The following is a 12,843-nucleotide window of genomic DNA, read 5'->3' as shown; positions in this document are numbered from 1 at the left end:
CAACAGGGTTTAGTCGTCAGAAAGAAGCCGCCTTCTTCCAAACCATGGGAACGAGCTGATGAGCATAGCTATCGAAGTTCCGGAGGTACCCGACGCGCGAGGTGCTATTGACGTTGACCGACGTGTTTTTAATGATTTCATCGCAAAAGCGGTGCAGTGCTCTAGCAAAAAAAGCCTACACGGTTGTAAATAACGTGCGGTGTTATGATGCTTTTATCTTTAAAAATGCGTACAGTTTTAGATTTTTATTTTGAAAGTCAATGTTTGCTTCTTTCGTTAGCAATAAAAACACTTTGGCATGTTTCTGTAAACGTATAAATAAAATTTCACGTTTGCGAGGTTCGAAGACTTATTTCAGCGTCTTTATTTGGGCAATTATCATATGTCCGGCCTTTAATTGATTTTGTGATTAGGGAACCTGCATGATTTGCGTCACTTTCACGCTGCGTCAAGTAAAAAGTGTCCAAATTTAATGATAAAAACTGCAATAAATAACATTGTTTTCGTCAGAAGACACTGGTATAGAACAATAACAAGCCCGCGAAGAATGAACAAAGCATATATCGACGTACATGGAGCATACCTTGCCTCCAGATGAAACAAACGAGTATGTCACAGCGACTATTAAAAGTTATGCGCAGCAGTTTACCCTTATCGCGGCATACATTCCACCTGATGCTGCATTTAACGTGGATCGGCTCCAGCCCATCGTGCGCTCGACACCGGCACCGCACGTGTTAACTGGAGATTTTAACGCGCCCCATCCCTCCTGGGGCAGCATTAAGACCACAGCTAGAGGCAGGCGCCTCTTCGATGCGGCTTGCCGTAACGGCTTGACTGTGATTAATACCGGTGAACCCACGTTAATTCGGGGCGCAGTATCGAGCACACTCGATGTCACCATGGTCTCCCTCGGACTGTCATGTAGGGCCCAGAGGCACGTGGACATCGAGTCACATGGAAGCGATCACCTGCTTACATATATCTTGTATGGTGGTCTATGTGGAGGGCCATTCAATCGACAAACTCGTTGCCCGGGCTGGTCTCTCTTTTCTGCTCTTATTGAGGAGCTCGATGGGAATTTTGAATCATACAGCGACCTAATAGACGCCATGACACGGGTGAAAGGTTCCTGTATAAAGTTTTTCTGTCTACCCTCGAAGTTCTGTGTGGACGATGCGGAGTATCAAATGCTCCGCGCGGTGCGTCGCAGGGCTGAAAGGCGTGCTCGCAAAACGTGAAGATCCAAGATATACAAGCCGCTAGACGCGCACAGAGGCACGTACAGCGACATATGAAGAAATTGGCTCGGCGGGAATGGCAGTCTATCTGCTCAAAACTAGACCCGCGAAAACCTCTCACGAGGATTTGGAGCTTAGTACGTAGCCTACGGGCACCGTCTACTGCTCTGCACCCTTATACTCTATCGCTTTGCGACAGAACCTCCTTGATCTAGATGTCGCTGAAGATATCTGCGCCAAGGTCACAGCCTTGTCGGCTACAATCTTACCTGCCAGCCTGACATCTGTCTTTCTGCCCTCTGCAAATGTGACCGCCATGGACAAGCCTTTTAAATGCAGAGCATTTCTTTAACTCACGATGTCACCCGGCGTTGGCGTGCCTCGGCGTCCGCAACAGCCGTTCCAGGTGCGCCCTCTCCCCCACTCCTCCTCGCCTGCTCTCCGCTGCTCCTCGCGTGTTCTCTGCGTGCTCGGATCGCGTTCAGCAACAGGTGGGGCGCGCATGCGTCGTAGTTTGGCGCGGGAGCAACAACAGTTGTGGCGTGATCGTGACGTAGTCGTGACGTGGTCGTGGCGCGGTCGTGCCGTGATGGGGCGGTTCTCGGCGTTCGCTCTCGCTGTCAATTTCTTTCGAACCAGATAAAATCGGGTATGTGCGCCCCCCCCCCCCAAAATGCTCTGCATTTGACCATGCCCCTCGCGAGGGGGATGTTTTTACGAAGGAACCTTTGATTTTCGAAGTTCCTGGAATGCAGGGTTTTTCGAATCACCACTCACTCAAACTCAGACTCAAAGCTGAGCAGCACATCTGCGCTCACTCAAACTCAAACTCACATTGAGCGCAAAACTCTGAACTCACTCGGACTCAAAACTCAAAATGTACTCCGAGCTCAAAATGTACTCAAACTCAAAATGTACTCAAAATTCGAAATGTACTCAGAACTCAAAACTCAACATGTACTCAAACTCAAAATGGACTCAAAACTCAAAATGTACCCAAAACTCAAAATGTACTCAGACTCAAGGTGTACTCAAACTCCAAATGGACTCAAAACTCAAAATGTACTCAAAACTCCAAATGTACTCAAACTCAAAATAGACTCAAAACTCAAAACGTGCTCAAAACACAAAATGTACTTAAACTCAAAATGTACTCAAACTCAAAATGGACTCAAAACTCGAAATGTACCCAAAACTCAAAATGAACTCAGAACTCAAAAAGGGCTGAGAACTCAAAATGAATTCAGAACTCAAATGGCCTCACAACTCTCTCGAGCTAGGAATTTACTCGGGCTCAGATGGACTCTGATTTCATTAGCACTCAGTGTTTTCAAATTCACGCGTGGTAAAAATATTTATTATGGTATAACTACTTGCTGCCTTGTCTTCCGCAAACAAGGCTTCTGCCCCGGGTCCCGTGGACATCAGCTATGCAGCTTTGTCGCACCTTGGAGACAAAGCTAAGCGCTTCCTTCTCGGCACATACAATCACAGCTGGGAAACGGGCCGCCTCGAACCGGTCTGGAAGCGCGGTCGCCTTGTTCCTGTACTCAAACCCGGCAAAATCCCAACGGAAATTGATTCTTACCGCCCATTGCACTCCTGAGCTGCGTGGGGAAGTTGATGGAGAAAATGGTCCTTGTTCGCCTAGACTGGGACTTGACAAAGCGGAACGTGTATGCCCCACATACGACTGGATTTAAAAACAGCATAGCAGAACGAAAATTCAGGGAATGTACAACTAACGGCTCTGGGCTGCCGTCGCACACCAGCGTTCCGCAAGCGCTACAGCGCGGAAGTCCACCACTCCGTCGGCGGCCCTGAAGCCGAGAGCTTCCTGCAGGGTCGGGGGTGGACCATTTTCGCGGATGTTGTCGAAGTGTCCGAGACCTGCACAGCTCAACCTCAAGTGTTCGGTGGACTTGTCACCTTCACCACAAGCACGGCACACCACACGGGCCACCTGGTCGTCGAACGTTTTCTGGCGCACAAGAGCGACAAGCCGGTGAAGGGCGTCATAAGGGGCACCCCGCTCGAGGATACGGCCCACGAGATCCAGGACAATGTTGTGCACACGCATAACCCAACGGTCCTACAGGCAAACTGAATCGGTAAGACCCGATCGGTCGCCATTGCTTTCGAAGAGCACAAAGTACCCAATTACGTGAGATACGGCAACCTGCTCACGGAGTGCACGTTGTACAGAAAACAAATCGACGTATGCTATGCATGAGGAAGAGTGGGCCACAGAATGTACGTGTGCCTGGATCCTTCGAACAAGACCTGTCGAGGGTGTGGAATCTCCAACCCCGGCGAAGACCACGAAGGTGTCCCGAAGTGTGGCCTGTGCGGAGGCAAACACCTGACCGCGGACAAGGCCTGCAAAGCCCGCTTTAAGACGGCCTACGTCGTCCGCCGGCGGCGCTGGCAACGGCGCCGAGAGAGAGGATGGAAAAGAAGGGATCATTAGGAATCTATAAAGCAAGCAAACAAGAGATCCGGAAAGATAACTTTTATGACAATAATAAAGAAAGTGCGTTGCTCTTTCAGGCGCGGGCTGGCTGCTTGAGAACTCGAACTTGCATGAGCAAATATTCGTCCCAGGATGAAACATGTGTGGGATGTGGCAGGGATAAAGAAACAATCGACCACATAGTAATAAAATGCCAAAGAATCCAGCCGGCTAGAATTGGGGGGAAAGTCCTACTTCCTGAGGCACTGCGCTTCGCAGTTGATGGAAGCATTAACTGGGCAGCAGTAGGTATTACTAAGCAGCGGGTAGAGTATTGGTGGAAAAAAAGCAGGGAAGTCGATAAAGTGTCATCCCAGCCAGGGGTAGCGGCAATGCATAATTAAAAAGAAGTACGAGTTGAGGGTTAACTAAATTAAAAATTACTAAGGTTGGCTAGATGGCGTATATGCCGTCACCCCGATTCATAGCAGTGGAAACGGAGGAAGAAGAAGACGCCGGGAGATTTTATCCCGATATTCTTCGCGGAATTCCTGGCAATTGTCCTGGCGCTACGAAAGCTGGATGTATCAATTACATCTCCAATCATAATTTCTGATTCTTTTTCTGTATGCTTAGCCCTTTCTTCCCCTAAAGACACTCCTCTTCTGCGGACGTTTCGGTCCCTCCTGCCACCTCACTTCACTGAAATTAACCTTCTTTGGGTTCCTGGTCATGCGGGGATCACATTCAACGAGACAGCCGACTCTCTAGCAAGGATAGCACTTTCTGGTCCTGTAGTAGACGTCGTAGAGCCGACACCTTTAATAACAGCAGCTAGGTACCGTTGGATGCTGAAACTCAGAGAACAGCAAGAATCGGTTTTACTGTCATTAAGTTAATTTAATCATCTTAAATTCTCATGGAAACCTGAATGGTGCCCTTCACGCAACTTAGAGGTGGTTATCACAGCCTTACGTTGTCGAGTACCCCAGTTAAATAGGTACTTGCACAGGTCTCGTCTGGCGCCAACAGCTCTGTGCAGCTATTGCAACGAAGACGAGTCTGTCGAACACTACCTGTTGACATGCCGACGTTTATCCCGACTGAGACGTCAGTCCCTAGAGCTGCCGCTTGGCAGTTTGGGGATATCACTAACAGGGGCGGCTATGCTATCGTTCGGGGCATCCGAAACGGGGTTTTGCCGCCGGGATGTATGCACTGCTCTCCTGCGCTACATTCAAAATTCTAAACGATTCTCTTTATGATTGAGATTGGTCATCCTCGCTTTAATTTTCCAGTTTTTTTTTTCTTCTCAAAACCAACTGATCTAAATTATCCTTCCTAGGCGTGTCGTAAATTGATAAGAGTACCATTCATTTTTACAATCCTCTGTTGTTTGGCCGATCCCCTGATTGGGTATGCGCCATTAATTATCAGGATCAACAACAACAACAACAACAAGGAACTGAGCCAAGAGAGGATTTTTTTTTTCTCTCTAAAATAAACCGGGTCACAGCCTAATTATTACAGGCAGCTTCTTGGCCAATCCCCCGCGTGGGTACGCGCCATGACTTAAGGAACCAACCAACCAACCAACCGACCGCAGGCGGACCCCGTTGTAGCGCCTCCATACAACGGGGCCGGTCACAAACGCCGGTCCGCAGCAGCAACAACAGTGGCGGCGAAAACGGCCGCCAGAGTCGCTCCCGATCGAAGACACGATCCGGGGGCGGCCACGGTAGCGGCAACCGCCGCTGGGAGACGGTGAACAGGGCCGCCTCGGGGTCCCGGGTCAGTTCCAAACCCCGGACCAGTTCGAGCTCCCGACCAGTTCGAGGACCTGGAGCGAGTCAACCGGACGCCGAGGGATCGCCAAGAAACAGGTGGGCTGGACCAACAGGTCTCCCGTCGCTCGAACCAGCGAGTCCGCAAAATGACAGTAGCGAAGTGACAGAACTTAAGAGGATCATAGAGCGCCAAAACGCTCACTACAGGAGAAGAACGCTCAAATACGGGGGCTTACGAATAAGATTGAAACGCTGGCGAGTAACGGCAGCTCGGCAAATGCAAAACCCCAAAACACCGCGACGGCGGCAAACAACGTCGAAGGCTTGCGCAATCTGCCGGGGAGGGACCCTCCCTCGCCCCGCCCAGGGCGGACGCCGGTAGCGGCTGGGGCCACGCAACGTGCATCAAACAATCAAGAGGCGATGGACGCCGAAGAGAGCCCTGCGAGCGGAGAGGAAGCGGCGGCCGCAGGGACCGCAACCACGGCAACGACACAGATCCCGCGAGGAGGAGAGCTGACGGCCATTTTGGCCGCAATTACCCAAATTAACAAAAGGCTAGGCAAAATGGACGTCCGACTCGAAGCTGTCGAGAGTCAGCTTCACACACTCTCGGTGAAACACGAGTGCGTAGCGCTAAAAGTCGCCACAACGTCCGTGAGGAACCGCTTCGCGTCCCTGAAAAAGGAGTGGGCCGAAAGAATCAAAGACGCGATCGCGAAAAGGTGCGGTCGACTCGAGACGTCAGAAGAGGTTGACGCAGAAGCCAAGAAGCCCAAGAAGACCGGGGGGACACCACTGTAATTTACCAATGGAACTGCCGCGGGATTCGCAACAAACAAGCGGATCGATCGATCGATCGATCGATCGATCGATTGATTGATTGATTGATTGATTGTATCCCCTTTACGTCAGGGTGGTCAAATACGTCATCGTACTAAAGAAGTTACCGTGTGCCTTGTTAAATTATTACGCTGGTCTTAGCGGTCGACTCAAATTATGTTTTGTTTGTTACAGGTGGCAGCTGTCCTACTTTTCATGTTCCCCCTTCTGCTTTTCCTCCACCAGCATTCTGATCTTCCCTAAGTTACCTTTACAGCCTTGCAGTTTGCCTTCTCTGTATAACTTTAGACCCTAGGGCTTAAGGAAGCCTACTGTCCACATATGGGTTTGGATACATACGATCCCATTCCAGTACAATGCGCGGAATTGTTTTTCTCTTTTAAGCAGGCCACACATGCCCCGTCATTTTGGGCATACTTCGCCGCAAAGCCTGCTTCTTTTGGACCCCGCGCAAGCCTGAAAGAGAATAGCACTGCCCTTGGAGTCATGATACAAATTTTCTTTACTGATAATAAATATCTGTGCTTTCTACATCTCTAACGATGTTTTCGTTTCTACCGCATACATACAAACGAGCCAGTGGCAACAGCAGCTATTATTAGCGCGTTCTGTTTGAAGGGAGACGAGCGTAAACTTATTTGATAATTCCTGTGTTTTGTGCACCTTCTCCCAGGCGGCAGTAACTCCCGGGAAAGCTTCGCCAGGGTCCCGAAGCACCGTACAACTTTGCCGACCGACTTTACCTGGACGCTGTCATAACAAAGTGCGTCGAAAAGGCGTCTGATCGACTTTCAATTCTTGCGACGATAGTGAAAGGCAATGAGAACAGGCTTTCATGAAAATGTCGACGATTGAGTGCAGTGTCGACGATTGAGTGCAGTGGGGCCTCGGCTGGCTCTCGCTGTTTGTAATGCGCTCTTGCACATCACGAAAAAATGGAAGGGATGTGAGAGGGAGACATGCCTGACTTAATTATTTACTTTACCCATCTGGGACCAATAAATGTTTATACAACCATTGCTGAGAAAACAACGCATCATTAGCTGTCGATCAAAACCAGAGAGCTACGAAACGCGTAATCTTTCAGCTATAACAAGTTATTTAGCCTTTGTCTCCCTTTAGAAGTGTATTCCTCCTAGTCTTGTGATGACAAACACTCGTCTGTAAGACTAAAGTAACCAGATTCGGAGCATGTTTAATTTTTAGGACCTTAAAAAATATGTTGGTACTTTGAAGAAAAACAGCGCAAAGCAGGGACAAAAGAAAGAAGGTATATATCACGCGGTGCAAGTGTTGCGTGATTCCCTTCTTTCTCTTTTATTTTGTTCCCGATTTTGCGCTGTTCTTAAAACTGACGTAGAACGGAAAGATGTCAGGAAGTGCCACACCACTGCTCTAATTCTCAGACAGCTGGACGGAGTACATGGAATTTCATCGTTTTCTGAGCATTCCGGACAGCTAGGCCTCAGCTATCAAATCGTGAAATAAGATATTACGTACGTCTACAGAAAAAAAAACCACAAAACAGTGCCACACACAAAAGTTTCCCATGTTCATTCATTTCCCTTTAAATGCTCACTCTGACGATGCAGCAAAGCGTCTAGTCAGATTGCTGGCCGTTCCATGGGGCAGGGGGAAAGCGTAAACATGAACTGGTTTGGCAGCTTTGAAAACACATTATCATACCCTAGTTGCTCGGACACAGTTAACCACGGTTAAGCGAACCGCGGTTAGACAAAACCGCAGTTTGCTGCGTTACACGACAGACGAAACTGCGGTTACTCCGCTAACCACGGTTAACGCTAACTGAGCTTGGCCACCTCAGTTCGGTCCCGCAAACCGCAGTTCCCGCAGCCGCAGTGCTCAAAATCGCCCAAGACAGTTCGGACGCAAGTGGCGGAGCATCAGCGGAGGCGAAAAAAAAAAAAATTCACCTGGCGTTCGGAGGAGACGAAGGTTCTCAAATAGCTAGCGCCCCAAAGCTGTCCCCAAAACGCTTGCGTTCTTTGCGTCGCTCTCGCAATCAACGCGACTACTGCCCGTCAGCAGCGGCTCGTTTCCCGATCCGCCCGAGCAACTTAGAAAAAAGCCATGCTAAATTTGTAAATTCCGTCCCCCCCCTTCCCCGCCCCCCCCCCCCAAAAAAAAATGGATGAAGCAGGCAATCATGAAGTGCTTTCAGCAGTCGGAAACGATCGACGCGCACGTCGGCCGTGCCTGCTAACACGCCAGCGCGCCTGCCCGCACGGCCATGCAAGCGGCTCGAACCCAGACCACGGCAGCAACAGCTAATCGCCACTCTTCGAAGTCAATCTGATTGTGGAAAAGAACTTACACATGCGAGAAAGTGGATGTTAGTGCGGTGAAAAATTGTGCTATGGATTGTAATTCCCAGTTGTAGAGATAGCGGCGGTCAAATATCCACCGCGATGCTAAGCCTGAAGTTCCCAACACCGAGCAGACCTGAGCAAACCAAGCCGGTTGCGAGCTGTTGGGGAAGCCCCTCTCTCGCTACGCGCGAGTGCGTCGCGTTTGGGTCTGAAGCAACTGTCTTAACGATATTTCCTGTAGTCTACACCGCTTCTCTCGTTTTTTATCGTGAGGTTAAAAGTTTGGTAAATTATTTTTGTTACGCTCACAACCAAGTGACCGCTGTCGACGCACTTGGAATTTCTCGTGTAACAACCAAAACCGCAGTTTGCGATAACAACGGTTAAAGTTTAGTAACCACGGTTAAACGTAACTGCGGTTACTTCCGCCGTGTAACTAGGGTATCAGCCACCCTTAGATTCAATCACTGCGGTCTATCACCATGTAGGTAGAAGGAACGTGGATAAAAAAATTCCCTTTATACAAGTTTATTCACTCAGAAACACATGTAGCTCGATTGCCAGCTTTTACGTGATTATTACATTCAAGTTATCGCTTTGCGATACTAACACAAAATAACAAAGGTATTTCTGATTACAATAAAATAGTCATGCGTTCTAACCTTGTCAGTGACTGAGCACTGCCACTTTCCTGCAGGATGCCATGTCGAATCAGCCATGACGTCTCACTAAATGAGCAGTTAAATTAAGAGAAATACAGTTCTTCTGTGAAAAAAAAAAGGTTGGGTGAGAACGACAATACAAATGCGCCCTCCTTAACTAGCAAGCCTAACTGTGTAGGACTTGCAACGTATTCTAAGCACTCGTGAGGATCACTGCTGTGTCGAGGGCATACTCATTGCAAGGCACGAACGCATCAGAATTTCCCAGCGGTAGTATGTAGAATCTGCCACTCTCATGTCGTTCTCGAGGGCCCACTGGTAGAACGAGGCGTTCTCGCATCCCGAGACATGGCTGCAGCTGGCTGTGGCGAGGTGGTGTAGGATTTCAAACGCAGTACAGTGAACGTGACTTGCTGTGAGAAGTGTTTCCCGCGAACATGGTTCCGGGCGGCTGCCTTGTTCATCAGGTTGGCATTGCAGGCATCGCACGTTGCATACACGTTGTGTACAAGAACCAGGTGGCGGTGCAAGAGCATCTTTGATTGAAAGCACTTAAGGCACTTCTTGCATCTGTTTTCACCTCTTCCCGACCGAGATGTCGGCCGAAAAGAGGGGCCGGCCTCACCAACAATGGCTGGCGTCTCGTACTGCTCTCCTGGTGTGGTCATGGTATCTTCCGCGGCTGATTTCAAAAGCTCGGAGGCGGCGCTGGCAACGTTCAACCCCCGGGAAGAAGGGACCATACTGCCCGCGTGGAGGATGCTCTCGTGCAAACGGCGCAGGTGCAGCGATGATGCGAGAAAGTCGCGCTGTCCACACTTTATCTGCTGCTCTGCCAGCGCGCGGTCAGTGAGTTGCGAAGAGTCTACCCATGCTCCAGTGTGCTCATGCACAACGATATCTCCTCGTACGGGCACAGCAACAACGTCAGGCTGCTCCATCATCTCAACTGCCTCCGAGCTTTTGCTCACTCCGTTTGTAACGTCTGCTTGCCTTCTGAATCCTGTACTCTGCACTCTCCTGGCTGCGGAGGCATGGAGATCTTTCAGTTTTGGAGCCATCAGCTTGACTGGCTTGCCGGGATGCGAAGCTTTGCAATGCGTGCGAATCTCCATGGAGCTGGAGGCCCTGTATTTGCACCAGCAACACCCATAGGCTCGCGACTTGACCTTTGGCACGCGGCTCGTGAGCACGGGGTTGGGGAGGATTTCATGGCTGCTAGATGAGTGGCTGTGTTGCCTCTTGTGCCACGCAATGACGTCATCGCAGTACGAGCTGAACTGGCACATCGTGCACACCTTGCGCTGCTGGATGTGTGCTTTCATGTGAGCAACAAGCTCAGTCGGGTTCGATGAGCTGTACGGGCAAGCCTCCCACATACACTGCCGGCCAGGAGGTCCCTCCACGACAGTTACAAGTTTCTCCGCAGCTTTGTCAAGTAGGTCATCAATCTTTCTTTCTTTGTCCTCAAACCGGACTTCTTCGCTTGAGTACACACCAGTGGCTCCGTGCGATGTGCGATGGTGTTCCTCGATTTCTTGCTGACTAGTAAAACACTTCTCGCAAATGGTGCAGTGGTGGGGGTAATACTGAAGATGCTCATAGAGGTGCATCCTCAGCTCCTTGGTGCACCGGTGTCGCTCTGCACAGTGTACACACTGGTACGGCTTCTCGAGAACCATGGGGCAAGCTTTCTGGCTGGCGACGAAGCTCGCCACCCAGGATTCGAAGTCGTCGTCCGCGCGCAGAGTGCATGCAGGCCGCCTGTGGGGGTGCGTCACACGGAAGTGCTCCTTAAGGTCCTCCCAGCTGAAGGTGGAGTAGCTGCAGGTCTCGCAGAGCACGGGCGCGTAGTCGAACTCCTCGAATATGTGCTTCTGCAGTTCGCACTTGTCGCGGGGCACGAGTTTGCAAAAAGGACACCACAGCGATTTGTCCCTGGCTGCGTCCGCATGCTTCATTTCCAACAGGAGGTCCAGCATCGCCGAGATCCTGAGGCTGATCTTGTGGTGCTGGACGAAGTGTTCGGTAAAGTCATCCAGCGACACCAGCCTGCAGGGGCAGAAAGGACAGCCCTTCACTGACGATGCCCGTAAAACAGCGTCTCCCTGCCCGCAGTGTTCGTGCAAGCTCTGTGGTGTTGACACCGGTATGCCATCTACATTCGAGCTTGAGGCGGCTGATTCGCACATTGCAGCTGCACTCCCTTCGAAGCTTTCTTGAAGCGTACTTGAGTGCTTCCTGAATTCTTCCGCTTGTGACTAAGTCCAGAGGGAGGAACGCTCGACGGGACTCTGGGTGATGATGCAGCTCTTCTTCCACTTGTGACTAAGTCCGGAGGAAGGAACGCTCGACGGGACTCTGGGTGATGATGCTGGCAGAGCTGCTTCAACGTGTCCCTGTAGGATGGCACAGAAAAAATGGCGCTTTGTGTAAAAGCGAGAATCGAACATCTGATGATGATTGTGGTGGCGCTTCCACGTCGCTAGCTCTTACCTATTCAAGTAAATTGGCCAGAAAAAGGGTGCTTAGCGAGAGAAACTATACTTGGTTTTAGGAAGTAAAATACATATCTAGATATATAAGAATGCATCAGAAGTAAGCGCCTAGGAAAATAAAAGTGAATACAGTATAAACAGGAGTAAAATAAGAAAAGTACAAAGCAAGTACAACGGAAAGACAATGTGGTGCAGTCGAGGTAGCGAGCAAAAAATGCGTAGGTTTGAAAAGGCTGCGGCAGCACTAGGCACGGAAAACGCCGAACCACAGAACAACACTTATATATGACAGAGGGCAGCAGCTGACGGGCCAGAGGTGCGGATGTCTGGCCGAACGCTCGGAGTTCCTAGGAGCACTGACCGCTCGCGCCACGAGGCTCGCGCAGTGAGCCTTATAGCCGTTCTTTGTAGTCTTCGGCGGAGGCGTTCCAGATCAACCGCGGCTGCCGAGGGAGCTCGCGCCGCCGGAGCAGTGCACCGCGTGACTGCACACCCTGTCACGAGCCGCGAATTACGTGTCGCGCGTCCAGAGTCGGAATCCAGCCGCCGAGCTACCGAGAGCGCGCTCGGATTCTGCCACGCAGAACAACACCGCGCCATGGCTCGCTTGCCTCCGCCGCAGTTCGCCTTCTGCTCATCGCTCGGCGCTCCTTAAATGAAGGCGGGAGGCCTTCTGACGTCCTCTTCAGGGGAATATGGGTATGGTATGGGGTAGCATTTCGGCTGGCGTACCCGCAAATTTTCCCGCCATTTTTTCACGGGGCTGCCGTGGTTGCCAGACCAGGACTGCCCTCTGTTGATTAGCGCGCATCATCCGTAAAGGCCGCGGATCTGTCAGTCCTCTCTGGTTACAAACCCCTGTGCGAGTTTATGCCAGTCATACCTCAGATATTGATCACTACCCTTAACAAGCTAGTCTGGCGTAAATTTCACGAACATTCTACGAAATCAGCGTAAATGGACAACGCAAAATTCTACGCGAGCATCAGCACACGACAAAAAATTTAATGCTGGGCCATCTTGTCGCGAG

The 12,843-nt window shown here is 50.5% G+C and overlaps 1 protein-coding gene across 5 annotated transcripts in view; it reads right to left on the bottom strand.

Moving 5' to 3' along the window:
• The window catches only part of LOC144143283 (uncharacterized), a 33,408-nt gene that overhangs the window by 9,184 nt on the left and 11,381 nt on the right, over positions 1-12,843 (bottom strand). For 4 of the 5 annotated variants that reach the window (XM_077675076.1, XM_077675066.1, XM_077675061.1 and 1 more), the window contains exon 3: positions 9,151-11,714. The exons of the other annotated variant lie outside the window; for it this stretch is intronic. In XM_077675076.1, coding sequence (XP_077531202.1) covers positions 9,609-11,507 — 1,899 coding nt within the window. In that variant the 5' untranslated portion in view covers positions 11,508-11,714 and the 3' untranslated portion in view covers positions 9,151-9,608. Of the gene's footprint in view, positions 1-9,150; positions 11,715-12,843 lie in introns of those variants that run through there. 5 annotated transcript variants of the gene reach the window in all.

The sequence above is a fragment of the Haemaphysalis longicornis genome, unplaced genomic scaffold (genome assembly GCF_048455015.1).
Source record: "Haemaphysalis longicornis isolate Haplotype H1 unplaced genomic scaffold, Haemaphysalis longicornis Haplotype H1 scaffold_1, whole genome shotgun sequence".
Classification (NCBI taxonomy): domain Eukaryota; kingdom Metazoa; phylum Arthropoda; class Arachnida; order Ixodida; family Ixodidae; genus Haemaphysalis; species Haemaphysalis longicornis.
This window is presented reverse-complemented; position numbering and strand designations above follow the sequence as displayed.